Source organism: Ammospiza caudacuta, chromosome 9 (genome assembly GCF_027887145.1).
Source record: "Ammospiza caudacuta isolate bAmmCau1 chromosome 9, bAmmCau1.pri, whole genome shotgun sequence".
Lineage (NCBI taxonomy): Eukaryota > Metazoa > Chordata > Aves > Passeriformes > Passerellidae > Ammospiza > Ammospiza caudacuta.
The window spans coordinates 26,067,671-26,093,157 of NC_080601.1; the positions used below are offsets into that span (position 1 = coordinate 26,067,671).

The 25,487-nt window shown below is 57.7% G+C and overlaps 3 protein-coding genes across 4 annotated transcripts in view; 1 reads left to right on the forward strand and 2 right to left on the reverse strand.

Moving 5' to 3' along the window:
• Nucleotides 1-854: 854 nt before the first annotated feature.
• On the reverse strand, nt 855-5,822 carry TWNK (twinkle mtDNA helicase). 2 transcript variants are annotated; one of them, XM_058810137.1, is made up of 5 exons: nt 4,562-5,822; nt 3,818-4,058; nt 3,048-3,155; nt 2,562-2,703; nt 855-2,000 (listed from the first exon to the last, which is right to left on the reverse strand). In XM_058810137.1, exons 1-5 carry the CDS (start codon nt 5,820-5,822, stop codon nt 1,746-1,748), a joined length of 2,007 nt encoding a protein of 668 aa, XP_058666120.1. In that variant the 3' UTR covers nt 855-1,745. The 2 variants fall into 2 exon arrangements, with proteins under 2 accessions (XP_058666120.1, XP_058666121.1); XM_058810138.1 differs by having other exon boundaries at nt 855-1,964; nt 4,562-5,524.
• A 210-nt stretch (nt 5,823-6,032) lies between these two features.
• On the forward strand, nt 6,033-7,036 carry MRPL43 (mitochondrial ribosomal protein L43). Its single transcript, XM_058810139.1, has 3 exons — nt 6,033-6,172; nt 6,510-6,622; nt 6,806-7,036. The coding sequence occupies exons 1-3, from the start codon at nt 6,042-6,044 to the stop codon at nt 7,018-7,020; spliced, it is 459 nt and encodes a 152-aa protein (XP_058666122.1). The 5' UTR covers nt 6,033-6,041; the 3' UTR covers nt 7,021-7,036.
• Nucleotides 7,037-7,103: 67 nt separating this feature from the next.
• SEMA4G (semaphorin 4G) overlaps nt 7,104-25,487 on the reverse strand; it is a 29,469-nt gene continuing 11,085 nt past the window's right edge. Inside the window, exons 2-17 of the mRNA XM_058810136.1 lie at nt 15,419-15,632; nt 14,128-14,276; nt 13,547-13,609; nt 13,369-13,467; nt 12,149-12,242; nt 11,845-11,958; nt 11,492-11,658; nt 11,174-11,343; nt 10,866-11,010; nt 10,566-10,788; nt 10,364-10,479; nt 9,888-10,039; nt 9,636-9,697; nt 8,292-9,539; nt 7,975-8,102; nt 7,104-7,892 (exon numbers count right to left, since the gene is read on the reverse strand). Coding sequence (XP_058666119.1) covers nt 8,698-9,539; nt 9,636-9,697; nt 9,888-10,039; nt 10,364-10,479; nt 10,566-10,788; nt 10,866-11,010; nt 11,174-11,343; nt 11,492-11,658; nt 11,845-11,958; nt 12,149-12,242; nt 13,369-13,467; nt 13,547-13,609; nt 14,128-14,276; nt 15,419-15,542 — 2,520 coding nt within the window. The 5' untranslated portion in view covers nt 15,543-15,632 and the 3' untranslated portion in view covers nt 7,104-7,892; nt 7,975-8,102; nt 8,292-8,697. The remainder of the gene's footprint in view (nt 7,893-7,974; nt 8,103-8,291; nt 9,540-9,635; nt 9,698-9,887; nt 10,040-10,363; nt 10,480-10,565; nt 10,789-10,865; nt 11,011-11,173; nt 11,344-11,491; nt 11,659-11,844; nt 11,959-12,148; nt 12,243-13,368; nt 13,468-13,546; nt 13,610-14,127; nt 14,277-15,418; nt 15,633-25,487) is intronic.

Here is a 25,487-nt window from a genome sequence, read left to right on the forward strand (position 1 = left end):
CCCCCTCTCAGGATTCTGTACCCCCAAAGTATCCCCGGGTCTCTGGGTTGATTATGTTCCCTCTCTAGACTGCGCCCCCTCCGCAATTATTTGGTGAGCCCAGCACTCTGCTAAGGGGCCGGAGGGCCGTTGCCGCGCTTGACATCACACTGTGCCTCCCCAAGAGTTGTTACAGCTATTGCCATCCTCTAGCCTTTCGTGGAGACCCAAACCGGGGCAAAAGGAGAATAAAATAAACCCTCAAGAAACCACCTGCTCCCCAGGGTCTGGGAGCAGCCAGCATCTCCCCACAGGCTCAGCTTATTCACCCCCTCTAGGGCCCATGGAGGGACAGGTAGGAGATGGGGCCCTGGGCTATCCCACTGCCTTACTTCCACTCTAGTCCCCCATGACAGCACCTCACCTGAACCAGACTGGGTCAAATGGAAGCCAGCGAGAGGGAGGGAACCCTTGGGCGGAGAGGGGAAACCCACAGCCCCCACCCACACTGCCATGTGAACCCTGACCCAGCTCCACTCCCCCCTGCCTTACCTCTGCTTCCCCAGGACCCTCCTCTGCCACCACCCCTGTCCTGCCTCTGGGTGCTCACACCTGCACTGACAGCACCCAAGGGTGCTCTCCAGGTGAGCTGGTGCACCCCGGAAACCCAGGGCTGGGTGTGTACCACCTGCCTGCTCTGGGCCCTCATTATGGCTCAGGTTAAAACTATTCCCAGCATGGAAGCTGGTAATAATCCTGTGTGCCAGGGCTGGGGCAGGATGCTCAGTGCAGCAGGGACATCATCAGGGGGGCACCTCCTCCCTGGCCAGGGTACCCTCCCCAGACCAAGGGTACTCCAGTAACAGAGACAAAAAGACACTCATATTTATGCTTTAATAAAACTAGAAAGAGGGAAAAAATCAAAGGGATTAGACCAAGATCCAGCCACGGACACTCCCTACCATGGCAAGGACTAGTCAGGTCACAGTATTTGCTGCCCGCAGCCCTGAGGACAGGGGGGATGGCAGCTCCCCCAAACCCAGCAAGGTTTGAGCAAGGCAGGACTGTTCCCCACATGGTTTTATTGCTGGTGATGTCACCCCAGAGAAAGGGGCTTGGGAGACCCTGAGCAAAGAGGGCCAGGTCAGGCACCAGCCCAGCAAGTAGAAACAGCAAGTTCCATGTAACACCTGCTCCCACCCTGGAGCATGAGCCACCCACAATCTCCCACACTTTCCCTCACCATCCTTCCCTTGCTGGCTCCATCCCATGCAGGATTGAGCCCACAGACCCCCTCTGTGACAGGGAGATTTCTACTACGTGGCCCTCTGCATAGTTGCCTCCCACAATCCCCTCCCACTTTAGTGACAACTCAGGATTTCAGCTTCATTTCAGACACAATTTAACGACCTGCTCCAGGTCCAGAGACACCCAAGTCTCTGACCTGCAGATCATCTCCATCATCATCCAGCTCACTCTGCCTCCACTCCCACCATGCTCCCAGCACTCAGCACCAACGTGGAGCAGCCAGTGCTTGTCAAAGCACCTTCCCCATCCACTCTTCACCAGGATGGGACCACTCTTCCTCTCATGGTGGTCTCCCATCTGACACTGCTGGTGGTCAAGAGGTTTGTTCATGCAGGAGAAATGGCCACAGAGCCCCATGGCAGAGGCTCCCAGGGAAGAGAAGCTGGCATATTCCAGCCTTGGGCTGCCAGAACTAGGATCTGTTCCCCCAGACAAGCTGAGGAAGAGACCTGCTGGGCTCATGGCTTCTTGGAGGCTCCTGAGCCTCCCTCCACGATTTTGTTGGCTAAAATCTCCTTCTCCTCCTTCATCTTCTTCAGCCTGACCTTGCTTTTGGAAGATGAGAAGGAGAGCGAGGCCTTGCTGAACTCCAGAGGGAAGATACCCACGTCCCCGTCAAAGCGATTCTTGGACACCTGCAGGTAGCGCTTCCCTGGCCCGGTCACCAGCTTACGGTCCTGCAGGATCAGGACGTTGTCAGCCTCCTGGCTGGCCTGGGGAGAGGAAAACATCTCCAGGAGGGTACCAGGAATGCTGCCAGAGTCACAAACACTTTCCTAGCTGCTTTAAACCCTTTTACAGGGCACCCCATGCCACAGCAACTCCAGCATTTCCCCAGCACCAACCTCTTGTGTTCCCCTGGAATGTCCAGTGACCCACCAAGTACATCCTGTGCCACAGCCCACCCTGGGGAAATGGAATCACTGGAGGGCTGTGCACAGAGAGCACCTCCTGCCCACAACTGCAGGGCTGGTCAGCATCACGGAAGAGACTCAGAGCCCGTCCCCACACCCTCCCTGCCTCCCTCTTTAATTATCTCCTACTACATTCCACCCACAGTCATTATTAATTAAATGCACCTAAAGCCCCAACAGAGCTTTAGCTGACAATGGGTTTGCTCTCTGCCTGCATCAGGACTCTGGGAGACATTCCACGCCTTTTAAGTCCCCAGTGATAATCCAGGGCATTGATGGCAGCTGAGGACAACCGCCCAACACATCCTAGCCCCTTTCTGGGAATACACTGTGCCCAAGGTACAGGAAGGGCCAGCTCACCTTGGCAGAGCCGAAAATGGAGGCTGTCTGCAGCTCCTTCTCGTCATCCTCCTTGCGAGGATGGATGATCAGGGTGATGTGGCACGTGTTGTCCGTGGCAAACTTGCGGAAGGCACCAACGATGAAGTCCTGGGCAGCGAGCCTGCCACAGCAGCAAGAATGGGGTCAGGGGCTGGCACTGCTCAGTGGCAGGAGGCAGTGAGGTGGTGATCCCCACAGCAGAAACCACCCAGGAATGTGAGGCAAACAAGCCCACACGGGAAGAGGGATGTGGTATGGTAGGGATGCCTGGTGACCTGCTCACCCCTTCCCACTTCTTCCTCCTTAGGGCACTGGTTGCCCTTTAATGAAACAGAGTGGCCAGAGAGAAGTAAAGGTGACACCCTGTGCAGAAACCCTGTGCAGGCTCTGCAGTGACAACTGACAGATACAGCTTCAGCAGTGAGGGTGACAGAGAAAGGAAGGGTCAGATTGAAGGAGGACTACCTGTCCACAGAGAGGTGCTCGTGTCCCATCATGAACTGGAGATTGTCAACAACCACGTGGGTGATGTCGTACATGTAGACTGCGTGCTGCATGGTGTCAATCACTGTCCTGAGCAGAGGAGATCAGGATCAGGGATTAGTGGAGGTAGGGATGGGAATGCTGAGCCAGGCAAAGGGATGCAGAGAAAAAGCTGGAAGGTACCAGGTCCTGATGGGATGTGAGTGCATCCCACCTCTGCACCTCCCCCACTGTATAGCAGGTGCAGCCCCATCCCCCAGGGAAAGGTAGCTGGGATCAGAAGGACCCAGCACTGCCCACACAGTCCCTGTCTACTGCCCTGCAATGCCCCCAGCCCACAGGGATCCTCAGGGCACACAGGGATGCATGCAGGTGAACAGTGCCTGATGAATAAAAGGGGTTAGAGGTGCCTATTCTCCCTCTTCAGCAAACAACAGCAGTGCAGGTAAGCAGGGTGTGAGGGGACATGTCCTGCCATGGGCACAGGCTGGCTTCAGAGCAGCACGGGATCAAGTCCCCTCCTTCACCCCCACCCCAGAGAGAATCTGTGAGAGTCCCCGTGACAGGAGGAACAAAGGTGGTTGGCCACACAGTCTCCACACACCAACCCTGGGACTTGAACAGTCCCAATGTGACTCCTGCCAGCCCCAAATCTGTGACTCACTGCTGGGGAAGAGCCCCAGCTCCCCAGGGCCCTGCAGCACATGCCATGAGGGGTAAATGCCACTGGGAATGGAGGTGCAGGACCATACTTGATGTTCTGTTGGCCATGGAAGGTCATGAAGTAGAGTGGGAGCTCCTCGAAGCGATCAGCCCACTCATCATACAGCTCTAGCTGGTCCTCCAGGCGCCGGCCAGCAAACTGTGTCAGCATGATTTTGGCCAGACGGACGTTGTTGATCTCAAAGCTGCCCCACAGTGTGCACACTCCCTGCATGCACAGGTCCAGTGCATACTCGCTGATAAACGTGGTCTTCCCACTGCCCGTTGGGCCTGGTACAAGGACAACAACAGGAGAATTAGCTGGGGGAGATGATATGACCCATCCTGACCGTGTTGGGGGGTTGTTTAGAGGTGGAAGCACCAGGGACTGGGGCAAGAGAAGACCATCTGAAGCACTCAGACCATAAACAAACTTCTCATGCCACATGACACACCTGGGTGCTTGGGGACAACCTCCCACAGCTTATGGATCTCCACAGGTCCCTGTGAAGGGCTGGGCAGCCAGTATGGTGAGCACAGGGAGGGGAGCAGGGGTAAGGGACAGCCCAGAACTTCCTATACTGCCCCAAGCAGGGAGCGCTTCACCACATTGGCATGCACGGTCCCACAGAACTGAGGAATGCACCCCAGCCTCTCACACACCCGCAAGACAGGCTCAGCAAAAGCCTTGAGCAGAAAGAGACCTGGAAGACTCCTAAGGCACCACCCGCAGGAGGGTGAAGCCAGCAAACACCCCTCTGCTCGCCCTGTCCACCAGTCGTTGTGCCCGTTACCTGTGAAGATGGTGAGCTCCCCTCTGCGGTGCCCTTTGAGGAGCTTGTTGAGCTCAGGGAAACGTGCCCACTTGACACCTGACACCTGTTCAGTGTTCACCAGCTCCCCGAACACCTCCTCGCGCAGCTGCCGGAAGGAGATGATGGATTTGTGGCTGGCAAGCAGGGCAGAACGCAGGATTTTGGTGACGTTCAGGCCCTGGTTCAGAGCCTCCAAGGGCCGGGGCTGCAGGTTGCCAGGGCGCACCAGAGAGCAGCGCTTGAGGCTCAGCTTGCGAGCAAAGAGCTTGGCAGCTTCCCAGGAGCGCAAGTCCTCGCCGAGCCACAGCGTGATGCGCTTGAACTGCTCCAGGTAGGGAAGAAGGGTGGGAGGCAGGGAGCTGGCACCCCGCGGCAGGGCCAGGCTGGCCACTCCTGCAGCTTGGTGCAGGGCCAGGGCATCCAGCTCCCAGCCGGTTAACACTAGCTCTGTGTCTCGGCGGCCTATCAGGGGCAGCCCAAAAAGATTGCGATAGGAATCGAAGCGGGGTAATGTCTCTTCCACGTAAGTTTTTGTGCCCCCCTTTTTCTCCACCCTCAGGAGCTTCAGGCCCTTCAGGGTCGCATCTTGAGGACTGAACCAGGGGAAGACGAGAGACCTGGCAGCCCTCAGATAACGCACACCGAAACGTTTCAAGGTGGCATCTGTCACCTGGGAGATACCAAACAAAGCCTTGGTCTCCTTGGTCTCCTTCTCATCCAGCAGCTCCCAGAGCGGCAGAGCCCGTTCCCAGATGCAGCGGGCATCCTCGCGAGCCTGTCGCATTTCCTCCTCCTTCTCCTCCGAGTTGGCGGGGGGAATGGGGGTAACGCCATGGTGCCGCATTTCCACATTAGCCTGGAAGTCCTGCCAGGTGCCCTCGGCCAGGGTGGCAGTGCACAGGAAGCTGCCCGTGGTCTTGTCAATGAAAAGCGTGAACGGGGCATTGGCGGACAGCGGCTGGTCCCCGCGGTCGCCGGTGAAGAGGCTGGGGGTGTGCAGGCAGCTGTACCCATCGTGGAAGGGGATGTCCTGCGCCCGCAGGTACTGGCGGATCTCGGTGATGGAGACGGAGGGCGCGGGCCCGTCGGGGGAGGGCAGCACGCCCTTCTTGTAGCGCCGCTGGCCGAGGCGGCCCGGCGCGCCGGGGCACAGCGAGGCTCCCTTGCTCCTGGCCCCCCCGCACAGCAGCGGCAGCAGGCGGCTGGCGGCTCTCCCGGGCCGCAGGGGCACCAGCGCCATCCTGACCGCCCCGGCACCCGCCCGCGCCGCCGCCGCTCTGCATGGGCGGCTGCCCCGCGGCCCCCGGCCCCGCCGAGCCGCTCAGGCCGCAGCCCCCACGTGGGTCCGCACGGACACCGCCATTGCCGCTCCCGCTCCCGGCGCGTCACTTCCCGGCGCGGTCGGGGCTGCCCCGTCCCGCCCCTGCCGCCGGTTCCGGCTCCGGGTGAGCGCGGAGCCATGACGGGCCGCGGGTCTCCCAGCCGGTTCCTGACCGCCGTGCTGCACAACGGCGTGGGCCGGTACGTGCGGCAGCTCCAGCGCCTGCAGCTCCTCTTCAGTCCCACCGCGGCCGACGCCCGCGGCGCCAGGTACCGCCGGAGGCACCACCCGACTGCCGGGGATGGGGCGGGGGGAGCCTGCTGACCCCTTAAGCGGCAGGACGAGTCTTCCCCGGGCCTGTCAGCGTGGGGAAGGGACAGTGCTGCTGTCGCTGATCACACGGGGGGCAGCGGCGGGGTGGGACCTCCAGCCTCCTGCGAGACGGGACAGGAGCCGGAAGGCGGCACCGGGGGCATCACCCCAAATTCTGCGCTGTGACCCCTCCCGTGGGCCCGGCACGGGCGGACGGTGACCCATGTCTGGCGGCTGTGGCGACTCGTCCCTTCTGTGGCCCGGCTGGGGCTGAGGGTCCCCTCTGGCCCCCAGGCAGTTCGTGGAGGAGGCGGCACAGGACTTCGCCCGGCAGCACCCCGATGTCGTCCTCTACGTGAGCCCCCACTCGGGCCCGGGCCCGGCCCCTGTGCTGCGGGCCGAGTACTGTGAGTGCTGGTGGGCTTGGGGAGGGGACGGGGGGGGGGTCTCCCTGCCCTGCCCCGGCTCTGTACCATCTCTGCCCGGCGCAGATGGTGCCAGGGCAGCTGCTGTGGGATGGGGGAGCAGCAGCTGCCCCCGGAGGCTGTGGAGTGGGGGGATCGCAGCCTGACCCCCTCACTCTGCTGCAGTGAACGGGACGGTGCGGGACGAGCTCATTGCCAGCAAGACGAGTGAGGAGATCGTGCAGCTGGCCACCAAGCTGGCCAACCAGTCCGGCCTGGACATCATCCGCATCCGCAAGCCCTTCCACACTGACAACCCCAGCGTCCAGGGCCAGTGGCACCCCCTCACCAACAAACCCTCCATCCTCACCGTCCAGGGCCCACGCCTGCAGCCCCAATAAAGCCTCCTCCACCCCCACGTCTCTGCATCCATTTCTCCTGCCTTTAGAAGAACACTGCTACACCACGTCCAGACAGAGCCATTTTTATTGCTGGGGGAATGTGGAGCTGTGCTTGAGGAGTGCCAGACACAGAGTGATGCCCCTCCTTGGAGGGTTGTGGGTGGTCCTTGGGGTAGTCCTTGGGGGTGGCTCACGCCCCCTTCTTGCAGCAAAAACAAGGGCTGGGGCAGGGTGACAGAGTGTGCAACTCTTGCCTTTTCCTGCTAAGCCTCACTGTCCTGGAATAGGAGGCCTGAGCTGCAGCTTGTGAGAGACCCTGGGGGTTGTCACCCATCTCCTGTTTCCCCTGCAGGGCTGAGCCCTTGGCCATGTCCTGATCATGGAGCTATGAGCAAGGAACATGGGGGAGGAAATGGACCCCCACAGGTGTGTCCCTCCCCAGCTTCTCCAGTGTCACCACACTGTCCCTGGAGCATGAGATGCTTTTGTCACCCCCATCTCTGAGTCCCCAGGAGGTGGCAGTTGCAGAAACAGTTGGGAAGATTTAGGAACTGTGGCTGCTCCTGGAAAGTGCCATGAAGAGAAGGCTCCACAGGGAGGCAGGCCCTTGTCCAAGATTCTTCTTCCTCACTATGTGAGGACATTTCCCTGCCCACACATTTTGCCATGGGTTGCAGGGCTGTGCCTGAACTCCAGTTCACCAACAGCTCTGCACAGGAGGGCAGAAACATGTTGTGCTTGGAGCCACAGGGGCACTGCAGACATCAGGGCATGTGGATGATGTGCCGGTCCCTTCTCATGCTGTAGGGCACGGTGGTGGCTGCCAGTCCTGCTGCTAGTGCATCTTGCTGCCTGCTGCTGCATCCAGTGCCCTGGGAAAAGGGAGCAGAGCCCTGTCAGGGTTGGAGGCCCTGGGGGTGCCACCTCCCCAGTGCACCCAGCCCCGTATTTCACCTGTGGCCTCTTCTGGCCTCTGCAGTGGGCACATGCCCCTTCACCAGCTGCTCCACAGTATTCAGGACATCAGCTCCTTGCCCTGTCTCTTGTGCCTCGCCAAACCATCCTCTCCCAGAGAGGAAACCCTGAGGGGGCAGATGTAGAACAGCAGGTAGGGGCTGGAAGCCACTGAGACCACCCCTCACAATGTGAGATGTGTCTAGGGCCCCTCTCCTGCCTGAGGGCTGGCAGCTGGGAAAAACCCACCAGCCCTCCGCCAGCAAGGGATCCTGTGCCCTGTCAGCCCTCAGCCCCCCTCCATGCTCCTCACCCACCTCTCAGCAGCTATCCAGCTCCTGTGTGCCAAGGGACACCCAGCCAAGGCTGGCCAAGTCCACACATCCACAACAGCGTCTCTCTCTTGCCTGGGTGAACAGACAAAAACTCTCCCTCCCCATGGTGTCCACCTTCCTGGAGCTCCTGTCTCCAGCTCATGGCCACTGTCAGTGAGTTTTTATACATAAATAGAGCTCAAAATTTAAATAGGTACTCGTTCCTTTTTTTCTGTACAGCAAGTCTCAGAAGTGAATGAATGCCAAAGGAATGGCTGAGCCTGGGCCCGGCCCAGCTCTGCCATCAAGGAGGTAGTTTTGCCTGAGACTTGTAATACTGCTGGCAAAGGGTGGGAGAAGGGGATGGAGGGGAGGAGGGCCCCACTGGCAGGACCCTCCTCCCCAGCCCCTACACAGAGCTCTCGTCCAGCTTTTCCACCAGTTGCGTGTGTTTTCGCTTCTCCAGGATTTTGCTGAGCTCCTCGGTGAAGGACGCGCTGTAGAGCGGGGAGGCCAGTGGCTCCTCCTGCTGCTGCAGCAACATGTAGCTGTTGCCGTTCATCTTGCGCAGGACGTTGGGCAGAGCCCCCACGCCGTTGGTGAGCTCAGCTGGCAGCGGGGGTGGCACTGGGGGCGTGGCAGCCGGCAGCTCCTTGGCTGGGGAGGTGGCTGCCGTGGGCGCCTCGCCGGGTATGATCCGCAGGCAGCCGTCGGGGTAGGTGAGCTCTTCCTCCTCCTCCTCCCGGTGGCCCTTGCGCAGGCAGTTGGCCGAGACGGTCTGCAGCTCCACGCTGGCTGGCCGCGGCTCCCCTAGCACATACTTGCCCTTGCGCTTCTCCAGGCAGGACATGTACAGGAGGATGATGCTGAGCACGGTGCAGAGCACCACCAAGGTGACGATGGCAGAAATGTAAGCCACCTTCATGTCGTTGGTTGTCTGGCTGGCGGCATGGGGTGATGGGGCAGCCGTAGGGCTGCGGGGCAGCTCGGGCAGCACGGAGAGACTGTAGGTAGCCAACAGTGTCCGGAGACCCTGCTCCTCGCCGTAGCAGCGGTACTCGCCGCTGTGCTGGGGCAGCGTGTCCGTCACCAGCAGCCCGTCCACCCCCACGCGCAGCCGGTCCTGCCCCGTGCCCAGCACTTCGCTGCCGTTCATCATCCACACGGCTCGGGCCAGGTTGGAGCGCTGGTCACAGGGCAGCAGCACATCGTCCCCCTGCAGCACCGTCCGGTTCTTCCACAGCACGGAGCCTGTGGGGACACGCACTGCCTTGCACCTCTCCCAGCTATTCTAAGGGATGCTGGACACCAGCGTCCCCGTGGTCCCGAAGGGCAGGAGACACTCACCCCGTCCAGAGCTGCTCCGGCATCCCTTGTTGCCACTTTGAATGTCCTGCACCAGCCCTGTGCTGCAAGGCATGGGGGGCTCAGCCATACAGCCTCAGCTGAGCCTCCCCTTATGGGGGTCACGGCCACCAGGAGACCCACTGTCAGATGCCAGACCTTTGGGGTTGGCTCTGGGGTGACGTGAAACAGCGTGGGATTGGGCAAGTGGAAGGTTCATGGGGACCCATCTGCAGATGGGCAGCCCATCCCTACCTGTCTGTGGTGGCGATGGTGCGGCATGCCCTGCCATCCCAGGCACAGTAGGGGTCCCGGGCAAGGATGCAGTCATAGCAAGAGGAGTACTTGGCACAGGAGGCCAGGGGCACCTGCACGATCCCGCTGGCTGCCCCCACGTACAGGCTCCTCTGAGGGGGAAAGGGCTGGCTCAGTATGGATCTGGCATGGTGCTGCTGGGCTGTGGAGTGCCCTATGGTGCCCAGAGATCCTTCCCAGCCCCACAGCACAGCTCTCCCTTCATGGGTGTGCACGAGAAGGGCCCCCAGCTCCCAGTCAGTGCTGATGGCCAGGCTGGTTCATTTCCCCAAGCTACCCTCCTGGGCTCCAGCACATATCCTGAGCTGGTGTGACCCAGGAGTCATGTCCCCCCAAAACCCCAAACAGCACAATGGCAGCTTCACAGCACAAGCATGCCCCATGTGTAGTCTCCCCCTACTTGTTCCACCCCTCACCTGGATGTGGGAGATCACCAGGCTCTCCACAGGCTGCAGGTCCCTGAACACCTGCACCTCCTCCACAATGTGGATGCCAGAGTTCACCACCACAGCCTTGTGGATCCAGCCATCCCCTGGAGAGCAGAGCAGGGGATTCAGGAGGGAATGTGAGATGTGGCCTTTGCCCAGCAGAGGCCCATCGAACTCATCTCACACTCACCTGTCCCCATGAAGAGCACATCGTAGGAGCGGCCATCCAGGGCCTGCACCCTGTCTACAGCCAGCTGGCTGTACACCACGTTCTTCTTCACCAGGAGCGGCTCCCCGCCAGCTGGCTTCACCTCCTCAAACATGAGTGGGTGCAGCTTGACAAAGTCCAGGACATTGTTGGGCAGGTCCTGCGAGGAGTTGTAGCCCTTCCTGCGGGAGTGGTCCGTGATGCACTGCCCAGGGGAAACAGGGGTCAGAGAGGAAGGCAGCTGCCCCATGCCACCCCTGCTCTGCACTCCTAGGCACTCACGGAGCCGGGCCGGGGCTCGGGCACTGCACCATCGTAGCGGGACCATTTGCGAGCCCAGTCCTGGTACTCCATGTAGGGGCCCTCGAATGCACGCTGCACCGCCGAGATGTCATAGCGGCACACGGCCGAGGCCTCCATGGTCCTCCTGAGGAGCAGAACCTCACCTAAGCCTGGGCAGATACATGGGTGCTCCCAACCAGTGCACCCCCAGGTGCTCAGCACCCGCCTGCACATCCCCTTGCACATCTCTGGCTCCCCTGGTGCTGCAGACTTTTAGCCCTGATCCTTCTGGCTGCTGCCCCACTCACCACTGTGCTGAGAGTGTGAAGGCAGCATAGAAGACAGTGCTGGCCCAGCCGCCCCCGTCCAGGCTGCAGACACTGCGCAGCACCTCGTAGTAGGGGATGTAGCAGACCAGGCGTGCCTTCACGAAGGACGTCCACTTGCGCTGCAGAATCTTCTTCCCCCCCACATCGCTCTGGGAGGGTGCAGAGAGCATTTCTGCACAGGCTGGACAGTTGCTCATTCCCCTCTGCCTGTACCTCAGTCTTCCCACAGGCGGAGGCGTGCTGCCCCTGCACCAACAGGAGCAATGCTTGGCTCCCTGTGGCTGGGAGCATGCCTACCTTGCAAACACGGGCCACCCGGGCCACTCGGGCCACCTGACTCTTGTCAAAGAAGGATGTGGTCTCCTCTCCTGCCCTCTCCATGAAGAAGTAGTAGATTTTGTCATCGTCACCCACAGGGCTGTCCCTGCTCTCCCGGACCAGCACAGAGGTCACAAACTCAGCATCTGGGGACATGGAGCAAGAGGTGGTGATTGGAGACCAACACAGAATGGGGAATCCCTCCCTGCCTCAGTTCCTTCTCAGAGCAAACCACACAGGACTCCAGAGCCATCCCCCACACCTGCTCCACTCTCCAGAGCAATGCACAGTGTGCCACAGCCCACGAGATGGGAGGGACAGGGACATCTCACCATTCAGCCAGTGCAGTGGGGACTCCTCCGTTTTCAGTGGCCGCTGGTGCAGGTTCCTCCGAATGTCGGGGAGGCTCCGAAACTCGTAGCGTGTTGCTGTGTACAAGCCTCCATCTGTGGAGGGCAGGTGCCCATCAGCATGGCCCTGCAGCCTGAGGACAGCCCCACAGGCCACCAGCACCCCACTGCCCCAGGCAGAGGAGGGGGGGGAGGACCACTGGCACCCCCTGGAGAGGTGTTGGGATGGGGCCATGGTCAGTGGCATCCTGCGTGTCCCCACCAGCCCCAGAAAGGTGCTGCTTACCCACAATGAGCCCAGTGTAGCCACGGGCAGGGTCATATGGACATTTCTCCTTGCCTTCTTCAAAGTGAGATGGCAACATGAACCTGTTGGCATCCTTGAAGGGGATAGGGAATCAGGTTAGACAAGAGGGGACAGATCCACCTCACCTGCCAGCCTCAGGCTCTCTGCTGAGGCTGCTAGCAGGGACAAAGTGATGCCCATAGCCATGCCCTTGTCCAAGTAAGAAGAACCCCCCTGGCACCCTCTAGCTGATCAGAAACCACACAGCCAGCCACAGCCTCCAGCCAAGAGTGGGTAGAGGGCTCTGGGAGGAAGAGGAGCCCCAGCTGGGCTTTGCACGGGCACAGGGCAGGAGCCAGCCAGTGCAGCCAATATTCCCAGACAGTGCCTGGTTGGCAGATGTTGCTCAGCCAGCCTGGAGTCCCCCCAGGTGTTGTCCATGTCATAGCAGGAGTTACTTTCTTTGGGGTTTGCAGTTCAAAGCATGTTAAATAATGACAGGGCCCTTCCAGCTTGGCAGCTCCTCCACCCAATTTCCAGTGTGTGCGAGGGCCAAACCGGACCAGCAGCACAGCCATGGGAAGAGGCACAGGCTCTCCAGGGCTCCCCAGCCACACTGCAGGCATGGTCACGGGGCCCCTTTGCCCCCCAGCTCAGGAAGGGAGGTGGGCAAATGGCAACTGAGTCTCCACTGACTCAAGGAGCTACACTGCCAATAAAACACGGCTGCTCTTGGACACATGAGTCACAGCCATGTGTGGACTCTCGGACTAGCACAGGAAATTCCTGGGGAGGGGCTGCTGAGTCAGTTCTGCCCCTGTCACCTTTCCCTGGGCATGCATACCACCTGCCATCAGCCACTCTGCAGCCCCTCTTCTGGGAGGGCATTCTGCAACAGCAGGCAGTGGAGACCAGGTCCAGGGCTGGTGCATCCTATCCTGCTGAGCTCACATGTGTCCCCCATGGCACTGATCCATCCCCAGCCCTCTTGTTTGGGGTCAGAGTGCCAGGGTGGTGACTCATGGCATCTGCATCACGGTGGCCACATCCTCAAACCTACTCACAGCCTGAGAGTCACTCACCTGGGAGTGAGCCAGGCAGGGACAGCAGTAGAAAGGGAGTGGGGCTGGGTGGAGATGGTGGGAAAGGACAGGGCTTGCACCTCTCCGGGGTGACACAGTGGCAGGGGACAGGGGCAGCTGTGGGTGAGCCGTACTCACGATGGCGGCGCAGAGCGGGTGGAAGGCGTAGGTCCCGCAGGCATAGAGGTGGGTGCTGTTCAGCCGCTGCAGGAACCGCACGTGGTTGAAGCACTCGGTCTGCAGAGGGGGAGGGCAGGTGTTACAAGCCAGGAAAAGTGGGGGCAGCCCCTCCCTGGCACCCACCCAGCGGCTCTACCTTGTTGTTTTTGCCCTTCTGTAGGCAGTCCATCCTCTTCTCTGGGGAGGCTTCCCAGTGGATCTGCAAGGGGAAGAGAGACTGCTACTGCATGACCCCCCATCACTGCATGGTCCCCCCGTCGCTGCAACCTCCAGCTTTCATCAGAGCCATCAGAGATGATAAAGTCCTTATTTATTTGTTTGGGAGGGATGGTTGCTCAGAACACAAGATGGCACCCTGCACACATCCCACCAGCCTGGGGCAAGAGTGGTCCCACACCCCAATTAGTGGACAGACATCCCAGAGCACTGCAGGAGCCTGGAGGATTTGGGGATATCCTTCCCTGGGGGAGAGTGTGGGTCCCTCCCTGCCCTTCATTCTGCTGGGGTGACCCTGAAACAGCAGGCCTGAGCTTGGGTATATCTCCCACTGCTGTCCCCATGCTGGGGAGAAGGACCAGGTGTCCACAGGGGACCTGGGGACTGATTTGGGGACATCACCTCCAGGCAGGACCTGAGATGGTGAGGGGGAGGTTGAGCAGGGATAGAGTGGCCACGATGTGGACGGGGATTGGGCAGCGTGGCAGAGGACAGGCTCACCGTGTGGTGGGAGCCGTCGGCCACGTCGCTGGAGTTGAGGGCGAAGATGGCTCCCCTGGCGCCCACGTAGAGGATGCCCCGCTCGTCCTCCAGCAGCAGCGTGCTGTAGTTGAGGGTGTGCGCCGTGAAGCGCCGGACTCCCGACAGCTCTGCAAAGGGAACAGGGGGCTGAGGGGGACACCGGGGCAGGCACAGCGCGAGCCACTGGGAAAAGACAAGAGAATGGAGCTGGAAGTGGGTGAGATGGCACTTGCTGAGGTTATCAGGCAGGCAGTGCTGGGTGACAGCAGTTACAGCAGGAGGAAAGGAAGGGAGAAGGTTTGGTAAAAGGTAAAAGGCACTAATTGGGCTCGGGCTCACAGAGGAAACTTCTCTCCGCTAATTAAAGCACAGCTCAGGGGTGGGAGCTGCAATGTCTGTGCTGGGCATGAACCTGCCATGTTGTTTGGGAAACTGCTGAAGAAAGCAGAAACATGCTGGCAGTGACTCTGTCTGTGAACTGAGCCCAGCCAGCCCAGGGAAGGATAAAAAAACCTGAACCAAAACTGTCACACAAGGGGAGTGAATTTGACGTGAGGCTGAGTGCTCCTGTTCACCAAGCCAATGAAACCATCCAATTTGAGGTGCTGAGAAGTGTGAGGTAGGACTCAGCCCTGGCCAGAGGGACCAGTAGGAAGTGAAAAGTCTATGAGGCTTGGGATCCTGTAGACAGCTGGAAAAGGAATGACTCCCCATCTTTCCCAGAAAAGGGCACCCCACCTACTAATGAAACTCTCCCACCATCGATTGCTGAGTTGAGCCTCACTAATGAGGTCAATGATGTCCCCCAAGGGACAATGACATTGCTGGGCTCACTGACACCACAGAGGCTGGAGGTAAAGAGCTCAGGGGCAATTAGAGAAAATAATGGAAGAAAGTTTCGTGCTAACAATCTGGGCCATGAGATGCCAGCTCAGGTGTGATGCCCAGCTCAGAACACCCTCCAAGAGCTGCTGGGCAGGGCCAGGGGTTGGTCAGGGCTGACTCCCTGTACATCTTCGTCCCCCTCCGGCTTTAGGGGAGATGATTTTGCCATGCTCATTTCTTTGGGGCACTCAGTACCAGACAGCCATGTGGGCCCTGATTTCTGGAGCCCAGGGGATTAGAGGCCTCCATGTAGCCACCCTCCTCCCATGCTGAGCCCCCTGCTCCAGGTGGGTGGCAAAGCTTAGATGCAGTCACAAATGCACCAATGCCAGTGCCAGCAAAATCCCAAACCTCACTGCCACCACCAGGACCCACACCCCCTTACCATCAAAGGTGACTGTTGTCCTGGGGGTGGCGTCCAGGTCGGAGGCAGAGCGCCGTGACGGGTAGCCCATGGCTGCCGCTGCCATGAAGAGAGTTGTCAGGAGATGTGCCGACCCTGCGCTCATCTTCCCGCTCTCTCAGCCGCCGGGCCGGCACAGCCACTCCTCAGCACGGCCTCTCCAGCTCTCTGGGACAGGGCTGGCCACCAAACCCTCCTGAAACACAGAGCGCTGGCTCAGACACTCCTGCTGTCCCAACGTCTCACGAGCAGGCAGGCTTGGGAAGGAGCCAGCTGCACACACGCATGGATGCTTGACCCAGCACGGCCTCAGACCAGGAATGGCTTCAGGGAAAAACAAACCCTCATTTGCTCAAGGGGAAAGCAAGGCATAGCACAAGGCACGGAGCCTGCAGCCATCATGGAGCACGGAGGGGAGTTTAAGCACAGTGACCTTCTGCAGCATCCCCCTGGGTCAGCAACCATTCTGTCACAGCAGGGAGCTGCTTGCTGAGCACTTGGGTCAGCTGCCTGGAGGTACATTTTCCCCCAGGTCTTCTCTGGGTTCATCCCTCATTCACCCCCAGCCTTTTGCTCCTGCAGATCCCCCTGACTGAAGGATATGTTTCAGCAGAGGCAGCTGGTCCCCCATTGCATATCACACCAAAAAGCAGAAACATTTTTCCCTCAAAAGCAGAGAAAGAGAGCCCCTCTGTGGGTCTCTTGGCACACAGGGGTACCCCAAGTCCCACTGCACCCCCAGAGTGGCTGCAGCAGGAATGGCAACAGTGAGGGTCCTGGGGAGCCCAAGGTCTCCTCTCCTTCCCAAAAGCCCAGCTGACCATGTCCTGCTGTTCAAGGACATGGTCCTTGGTCCCAGCTTTGGCCCCTCTGAAGTGATGACACTCCAGAGGACCGAGGCATTGGAAAGGATGCTTCAGGCACACAGGGATGTAAGGTGAAGGAAAATCCATACAGGAACTGCTTGGAATCTTCGGCAAATCTTTTCAAGATGAAACAATTTTTCCCTACTGTGTTTTTCCACAAGATTTCAGGTTCTCTTTCATCCCAAGCTGCCTTGAAGCTCCACATCTACTTCAGCTCTCACTTTCATGCATTCAAACCCCACAAATATCCCCCACCTCTCCCAGCTGCACTGAGCAAAGCCACTAGCTCATCTTGCAGGCACTAAGGAGGAAAAAGATGACTGGGTATCTCTGAGCTGGAGAGCTCCCAGTAAGCAACCAGCACCTAAGTATTTGCTTAGAGGTTTATAAATATATATATACACCCACATATAGATATATATATATGAAAAACCAAAATACCTGACCCTGTAGAGAAGCTGCTCAAACACGCTCACTGCAAACAATTTCCCTGAAGCAAATACTTTGCTGAGTCCCAAGAAGAAGGGAGGTAAAACCAAGGTGAAGAGGGCTTTGGGACTGAGAAGAAGTGAGAGGCCGGATGTGGATTCAGCCCTAGTTCTGGAGCTTGCATCAAAGTTCTGGTTCCTTCAAGGGCTTTCAGACACAAACCTCACACCTGCACTGGCGGCTGCCCGAGAGCATTCTGGGAAGTGTGGGAACTCAGCACATCCCTCCGGATGTTCAGAGCTGCCGAGAACCCTCTCGGGGGGCTCAGAGACCCTGGCATGTTGCCCAGAACACCTGGTGGTTTGATTTTGGTCCTTCTAACGAAGTGCCACCTGTGTATGAGGACATGAGAGCCACACAAGTTTGAATGGTGCAAGAATGATGTGTTCACAGGGTGAAAATATAGATTTTAGAATTTTTAGTATAGGGGTTATGGGGACAAGATGGAGGAATCAGGGCGTGTCCAGTCCTCCTTCTTTCTTCTTCTTGTTCTCCATTTTCTGCTGTGATGTTGGCACTTGGGGATTGGTTTAGAGTAGAAGTGCACTGTGTAACACAGGTGATAGGTATTGGGAATTAAAAGTAAATATGATATACGTAGTTTGTAGTATAAAAGATGACACTGCCTCGGGGGCGGTCACAGTGCCTGTAGCTGCCTTGCTGAACAGATCTCGGCTGGGCAGAGAGAAAAATTTTGTAGATAAGAAATAATAAACAACCTGAAGACCAAAAAGTGAAGAGTCCAGACTCATTCTTTGGAGCGCGGGCTGCCTCAGAACCATCCCACGCATCTCAGGGCAGAGACCAAACAGCGAATCCTGAGAGGGAATGAGGCAGATGGGAAATATTTCTCCCTGCTGCCCCATTGTCCCCCCAGACCAGAACAGAGCACCCAAGAGCATCCAACCCTGGGTTTAGGCAGGGTGCTGCATGCAGGGCTGAGCTCCCTGGGGAGCAGATCCCAGAGCAGGCTCATTCCAGGTTACTCCTGTTTCCAGGACAAGCCCTGTACAAACAGAGGGTCTGCCCATGAATGACAGCACAGCAATGCAAGGCAGGTGAGTGCAGATGGACATCAAGAAGAAACAATTTGCTTTGGTGGCACCATGTCTAGCACGAGCCAAACCCACCAAGCTTTGGGCAAAGCCAGTGGTGGGGTCACACCTGGAGCACCAAAGCACCCTGGCCAGCCCCATGCTGACACATCTCCATCCCACCAGTGGGAGCAGGACCACTCTGGAAGTTACAGGGACCCTTCCCCAAGAGTCCACATGGGGACTCAAGTCTGGAATCATGCACAAACCACAAGGGCTGCTGCACCTGGGATGGGGAAGCAGAGTAGAGGAAAAACCTCCTTACGACAAGGCAAACAATGATTCTCATAAATGAGTAACAGCCCTGCATGCTGCTGGGCGTCCTCAGCTTATCTCCCCTGCACAAACAAACCCTGAACTTTGCCTGCTGCTTGGCTCCCGATGTGCCAGGGAGCGGAGCTGGGAGTGCGGCCGGCCAGGGTGGCAGGGATGGTGTTTATCACAGGCCCAGCGTGGTGCTGCGAGCCAGCCCCAGCTAACATTAACCATCATACACACTGAACCAGTACAGGGGGAAAACAAAAATATATTAAACTGGCAGGTTGCGCAGGGTTCCTGGCTGGGCAAGGGGGAGCAGCTTCCCATGCTGTCAGGGCTGGGCTCTTCTGCTTTTTCCCGTGAAGCAGCTACACCCATTTCCAAAGGTTCCTTTGACTGAGATCAGATGTAACTTTGTCCTAAAGAACATTTAATCAGTTACGTTGTAAGAGCCAGTTAATATTTACTCAAAGAGAAGGGCTGTTCCAAGATTCCCTATTTTTTTTTTTTTAATTTTCTATTTTTTTTTTTAATTTTCTTATTTTTCATACCTAGAGTGGGGGAGAAAAAGCAGGAAGGAACTGAAACAATCCTTTGCTCCCCTCAGGTCAATACCCTGGTGTGCAGCCACACCAAACACCCCCAAACCCAGCACTTCCCCCTTGTCAGGATGCAAGTTCTAAGCTCAGGGTGAAGCTGAGGGCTCAGGCAGGAAGTAGAGGAGGTCTTGATCTGTGGGACACACCACTAGGACTGGGGGCAGACGGATTACACAAGTCCAGCACTTCAATGAGAAATAGAAAAAAGCTGGGAATGGAAACGAACAGTTTTCTCTAGGGAAGGGAAACAAAAAGGGGAGATGGAGAGGCTAGAAAGCAGCAGCAGCTCCAAGAAAGCTAGGAGTTTAAGAGAAAAACGTCCCAGAAAAGCCCACCCCATTCCCCAGGAATGAGCTCCCGAGTCCCGTGGCACCTCACCTACTTCCCAGCACCGGGGGCCAACATAGGACCTGATGGTCCAGCCTCAGCTCCCACTGAGGCTCCCGTCGCTGGCTGGCGACGCTGAAGAAGCAGGATGGCAGATGCAGGACCCAGGCACAGGACTGACGGACACCCCAAAAGGGGTGAAGCCAGGAACCAGCTGCTCTGCTCACAACGTGCAACATCCACAGAGGCAAAAACCCACCCTCCTACCACTGGCTATCAGTGCTCCTACGGGCTTCAGCCATAGCTCCCAGCACGGAGCCAGGTTCCGCCTCTCACCGGTGGGATGTTTGCTGGTCCCTGGGGAATGCAGGAAAGCAGCGGGGCAGCAGAGGCGTGCAGGCGTGGGTGAGAGCACAGGGGAGCGAGCGAGCCCCGGTCAGGTCTGACTGGGTTTACTGGGTCACCACGGCAGCTGTTGAGCATGACTGTGCTGGCCTCAGCCTCCCATCGGCAGCCAGGCACAGCACACCCAAACGGGCTGGCCCAGTCGGCACCTCCTTAAAATCCCCATGACCAGCGTCTCTGGAGGAGCAAAAAGCTTTTGATGAGTGAATTTCACACTCTCACCAACCTGAATATGGCTAAAGAAACTCGCCAAAGAAACAAGCCAAAGCTGCCATACACCTCAACTGCAGCAGGACATTTTGTGGGCATAGGAGCTCCTTCCCAGAGCCCCATGGTCCTCAAAGTCACAAGGCAGCAAAACCTGGGAGCACAAGGTGTTTGCAAGCTGCACTCCAGGAAAGCTGTGGTGTCTGTGGGGCTGCCAAACATGGAGAGACCACAGACAGGGTCTCACAGGCCCCCCATAGACGTTTCCTCAAAAAAAAATTATGCCAGCTTTTTAATTTCAAAGGAACTCAGGAGAAAGAATGGAAGCGGTGCATGGGAGCAGCACTTCTCCAGCTTACCCTCAGCATCTATTCTGGATGGCAGGACAGATTTGCGGAGTGGGACAAGACACTTTCACATCCCACTCCTCCCTAGACAGCTTATAGTTGTTCTACCAAGATCTAGTAAAGCCCAAGCAGGCTCCCAGAGTGGCTGCTGGACATTCCCCCTCCCTCATGGGCTGCTCCCCTTGGCATCACAGACTACAAACAAGCACTGCCGGTTTCCCAGTGAGAGACAGGGATTTACAGTGGGTCTTCTCTGGGTTATGGAGCTGCAAAACAGCCTTAACAAAATCCCCATCTGGCACTGCACCAGAAGACACCAATTGCACTTTGCTTTTTTTGGAGCCTGGGCACTCCCTTGCAGCCGATTCCACTCTACTCACTGATGCCCAGCCTGGCACAACCCCCTGCAGCCACTCGCATTCCCACTGTCACTGAACTGTCCCACCCCCGAGGAGACCCACTCAGGATGCTCTCAGGTTCAGCTGAAACAGCCTGGCCCGTTCCTGGGGCAGGCTGGGGGAAAGGCACCTGCCCCAGGGGATGGTGAGGTGGGGAGAGCTCCGGGCGTGGGAACAGCCAGTGAGTTATGGCAAGGGAGACAGGGCTGGCCCCAGCCTGATGTGAGCGCGGTGCATTTCGGGCCCCCCTTCCCTGGAGGCGGCAGGCCTTGGGTGGGAAATCCTGCGAGATGTGGGAAGAGGAGCCGGGATGGAGGTTGCCAGGCAACTTTAATTCAGCCCTTGACGAACTTCCAGCACTTCGCTTCTGCTGCAGATCCCAACCAGCAAATGATAAAACATCAGATCCACCCCAAGCCCATAGTGTCCATCCATTTGTTCGAGGAGTTTGCTCCTGGCCTCGTGCCCAGATTGCCCTGCAAGGACATGGGTCCCCCGTGGCAGCACCCCCAAAGGCCAGCCGAAAACAAGCCGCTGTTCCCGGCACAGATCTGCAGGGGCAGGATTTGACCCGTGGGACTGGGCTGGCGCTGCTGCACAGATATTTCTCAACCAGACAGGATTTTTGTCAACAACACAAGAAAAAAATGCAAACTTGCCAAATACCCTCCAGGAAGAGGGGACCCGTGCTGGGTCAGGGAGAGAAGGAGCACAGTGACCTCCTGGGAGCCCCTCCCTGGGTTTATTTTTGCTTTCCTTAAACAAAACCATGCGTGACCCTGAGGTGCTTCAGCAGACACACACTCGAGCTTCCGCCATTCAGGAAGCAGATGTACTTCTCCTTTACCCAAATTTGGGATTTGGGCACAAAGAAGGGGAGGAAGAGCTGCAACATCAGCTCCTCTCACAGAGTATCCTGCCCTGCTCCCAATGCAAAGCCCCCACGAAGAGCACAGCCATCGTGGAGCCAGGGAGGCGGGTGGGAGGCTCCTGCAGGCCATGGGAACAGGCTCCGAATTCCCACAGCAGTCCCCACCAACCACCAGCAGAGGAGAGCACCCAGCTCTGATCCCAGAAATGTCACGGCAGGGAGTAGACATGTGAAGTAGCAAAGTGATGGATGGGAGACAGAGTCGGGACAGTTGGGGATGTGGGACAGTTTAAGGGGCCCCAGTGCTGGAGGGAGCCAAACATCCCTGGAAAGACAAGCTGAATAGTCAGCAATAAAACTAACAACAGCCCAGTTTCCAACACATTTGCCCCTCCCTCGCCCCCACCAGCCCCATGCCTTTATCGACATCCCCCTGCTGCATTCCTGTGGGGAATGTTGCCCACCACACAAGGGGCAGGGATATATGGTGTCATCCCTGCAGGGCTGCAGGGATCAGGGTGTGTTAGCTTCTCCCAAGCTCCCTGTTTTCACTAATCTCACAAGAACTCGTTCCTCTCCTCCATCAGGTCGGGTCTGATGTGAAGCAGGAGATTCAAAGGGGCTGCCAGGCAGCAACAGAGCTCAGTGCCAAGTCCCCATGAAAGCTCTCCAGCCATTCCCACCCAAACCCACCCAAAAAAGTCCGACTGAGAAAATAAGGAAAGCTGCTCTGCCCTGTGCCACGGCACAGGGACAGCTCTGCTCCAGCTGCTCATGAATCGACACAAGCAGACAGCGAGAGCACAGTGCCCATGACAGCAGAAGAGATCACTCCTCCACTGCCCACCCAAATGGAAAACCCACCAAAACTGTCTGTTAGCTGAAACAGTTCCTTGCCTGGGTCCAGAGGCCTTGCCAGGAGATGGTCCAGAAGGGTGCAAGGAGGGGAGGCTGAAGGGCAAACCCTTGCAGCTCAGTGGCTGGACTGAGAGCACCAAGGGATGCCACAGCCAGTCCTGGACAGAGCAGCAAAACTCCCCCCACAGGAACAATTCCTCACACACTGGAGGCCATTAGCTCTTGCAGGACAGCAGTGAGGACACAGTCCCTATGGCTCTTCCCTCTCACAGCACATCTGTCCCCTTTGGAAAGGCCACAGCAGCAGCCCTGGGCTGACCCCACAGCCTGGGAGCACCTGAGAGAGCAGCAGGGAGTCGTGCGACAGCCGGGAAGTGAAACCGGATGGTGCCGAGACTTTGTGGCTCGCTCTGACTCCACTCTCACGCCTCCAGCCCAGGACACGGGGGAGGCAGAGAGAGCCACCGAGCCCTGAGATACGGGATGCACAGCCCTGGGGCTCCCACCTCCCCCATCATTAGGCAACATCACCTCCAAACCCCAACAGGCTCCATGCTTTTTGCATTTGCAGCATGACAAGCTGCACCGCTGGCCGGCAGCCCCTCGGCAGCCTGGACAAACGAACAGACAGACAGCCCTCCACATCACAGCAAATTCTCCCAGCAAGGGGGCGTCTGCATCCAAGTGGCTCAGCACTGGATGTGATCTGCAATTCAGCCTTCAAAGGCTTTGTGGCTGAAGCACATTGTCTCCTCAGCAGAAGCAGCAAAATAATTGTAGAATTAAATTCCCAGGAACAATTAGAAAGAAAACAAGAAAAAAATCCCAACCCTAAATGTAAAAGGACATCTCAAAGCCAGCAGATTTCAGGGCTTTTTAAAGCATCTGAATCCATTTGCCCATCCCTGTGGCTGCACTGTTTCATTTCACTGGGCTCATACAATGCAAGACACGGAATTAACTTGGGTGTTTGTTTAGAGCCGGTTTGTCTTCCAGTTATTTTCCAAAGCCAGGTTTGAGTTTCAAAGATGTTTCTTGGCAATGCCTGGGGTTCCCGCCGTCCGGACGGTGCGGGGCTTTCCCAAGGGGAAACAGAGGCTCAGAAATCCCACACGACCTGGGGTCCCCTTGGAAGCAGGGGCAAGAAGTGGAGCACAACCCAGCTTGTCTGCAGTGAACATGGGGCTTTCTGCTGCAAGCCTGTTCCTCTCCCTTTTATTTATTCCAAAGATAAACTGTTTTCTTTTCCAAAGTCCAGTAAAACCAGATGACGGGAGCAGTTTTGGGGCTTCCAGTTTCAACATCTTCTTGTTTCCTTTGCTTTCCCCCCAACAAAGCTTCAATTCGGGGTCAAACCCAATTTTGATATTTCACTTTGCATTCAAAACTGCACAGCACAAAGCAGTAACATCTGGCCTTTCCCATAGTTGTTTGCATACCGCCAGCTTTGTTGCCCCAAAATCAGATCTCCACATGATTTACATGGGCTGGGCTTTGCAACAGGCAAACCATCTCCCTCTGTCAGGTAACGGAGGTGGGATTGAACCTGGAGGGAGCTTTTAAGCAACAAGAAAAGCAGAACCCAGAGCACACCCTGAACCACGAAGCTGCATCCTGGCCCCCACACAGGTTACCTAGAGCCTGAAACCCTGGGCACCCTTGGTCTCTGGGCAGCAGAGCTCAGGCCCCAGGGGGAAGGAGGGGGTGGCTTTGGTGATGACCTTGCTGTGGCAGAGCCCTCATGCTTGTAAATCACGAGGAGCTGGTGGCAGAGCCGGCCAGGAATGGAGGAATGGAGATGGCAGCGTTTCCTCCTGAAGCAGCAGCCAGGCAGGAGCTCTCACCTTTGAACAGGAACAGGCACCCACCCAGCACCACTGTCGGGGGAGTTACATATAAAAGTCTGGGGGCATCACCTCTCCTCTCGGACGGGAAGCAGGTCCCCAGGACGGGCCCCCTCTCACGAAATCACCCATCACATGAGGTGCTTCCCAACAAGTCTCATCAGGATGCCAAGCAGAGCCGGCGGGCAAGTGCAAGGAAATTCCCCACACGCAGCCAGGCGAGGCTGGCACCACATCTCCCCTGCACAGCCCAGCAGAGGCCCCTCAGCAGCCTTGCTAAGCACACCTGCACCTTTATCCCAGCACATGACCTGCCAGATTTGCTGAATAAACCTCCCAGCTCCAGCAAACCCGCTGCATTCCTGGTGGGTAAAGTGGTGAAATGTTCAAATAGATGTTGGAAAAGGCAGGGGGGGAGAACAAAGCCTCATCTGCAGCAGCTGAAAGGGTGGTTTGGATTTGTTGCCTTTTTTTTTCCCCCTCAGGTTGCAACACAAAAACAAAGTCCTGATAGGGATCTCTCCTGCTGGGGGGCAGCTCCCTGCCCCTCATCCCTCTGGGCACAGCAAGCCTGGCCAAACGGAGATGAAGCACAGACCTGTCCTGCAGGGCACACACGCAGCATCTGCAGCTGCCAGGGTCACCCTGCCCAGCTTCGGGGTTCAGGGGGGCCCAACCAGCGCCTGCCGCAGCGAAACAGCCGGAGCCCGCAGTGGCAGCCCAGCCAGCACCAAAAATGCCGCTGTTGTTATTAATAATTTCCCTGCATCTGAGCAGAACTGCACTCCTCATCCATTTTGGAAAGCCTCTTTGTCTGAGGAGACTGGGTTTTTTTGCACCCGGAGAGGCTTTTCATGGTTCCCCCTCCCACTTCACGCTCTTGGTTTAAAGGCCACGCACAAGTCACTGACTCACCTGGGCACTACTAGAGAGAGCAAAGAGAGCCCCAAATTCCTGTGCTGCAGGTACTTTCTACCTTTGGATTGGCACGAAGAAGCAGAGAAGCCCTAGCACAGGCTGGTCTGCTCTGCCTGGGGGCCATCTGCAGCCCCCAGAGCAATGCAGCCCCAGGAGATGAATCTCGACGAGTCAAGGCTCAGACAAGCCACATTCCATGACCACCCCCTGATTTCCAAAGGGAAGGAGAGGGGGCAGGGATTGCACTGCACCACCTGCATCAGTTTAGTACCTCATCCCAGCCATCTGAAACACCAGCTGACCCCAGGTAATGCTCAGCCTTCCCAAACACCCCCAGCAGTTCTCATCCCCCCAGGCCTGCTGGGGAAGGACAGGGCAGGATCCAGCCCTCCCTGCCCAGAGCTGGTGCCCTGTCTGTCCGTAACTCCTAGAATCGTGTTCCCTCACACCCCCAGCATGTTCCCCCATTGCTCCTACCCAGGTCCCCCAGACCCACCTCACTCCACACCCCAAACCTGTCCCCAGAGAAAGTTCCTGCACTGCCACCACATCCAGCATATCCCACCTCCC

Coding starts and splice junctions, on each gene's coding strand:
- MRPL43 (XM_058810139.1), top strand. CDS start 6,042: ATGACGGGCCGCGGGTCTCCCAGCCGGTTCCTGACCGCCGTGCTGCAC. Junction 6,173..6,509: donor GCCGACGCCCGCGGCGCCAG/GTACCGCCGGAG, acceptor TCTGGCCCCCAG/GCAGTTCGTGGAGGAGGCGG. Junction 6,623..6,805: donor TGTGCTGCGGGCCGAGTACT/GTGAGTGCTGGT, acceptor ACTCTGCTGCAG/TGAACGGGACGGTGCGGGAC.
- TWNK (XM_058810137.1), bottom strand. CDS start 5,822: ATGGCGCTGGTGCCCCTGCGGCCCGGGAGAGCCGCCAGCCGCCTGCTG. Junction 2,704..3,047: donor GAGCACCTCTCTGTGGACAG/GTAGTCCTCCTT, acceptor CTGCTGTGGCAG/GCTCGCTGCCCAGGACTTCA. Junction 2,001..2,561: donor CCATTTTCGGCTCTGCCAAG/GTGAGCTGGCCC, acceptor TCCTCTCCCCAG/GCCAGCCAGGAGGCTGACAA.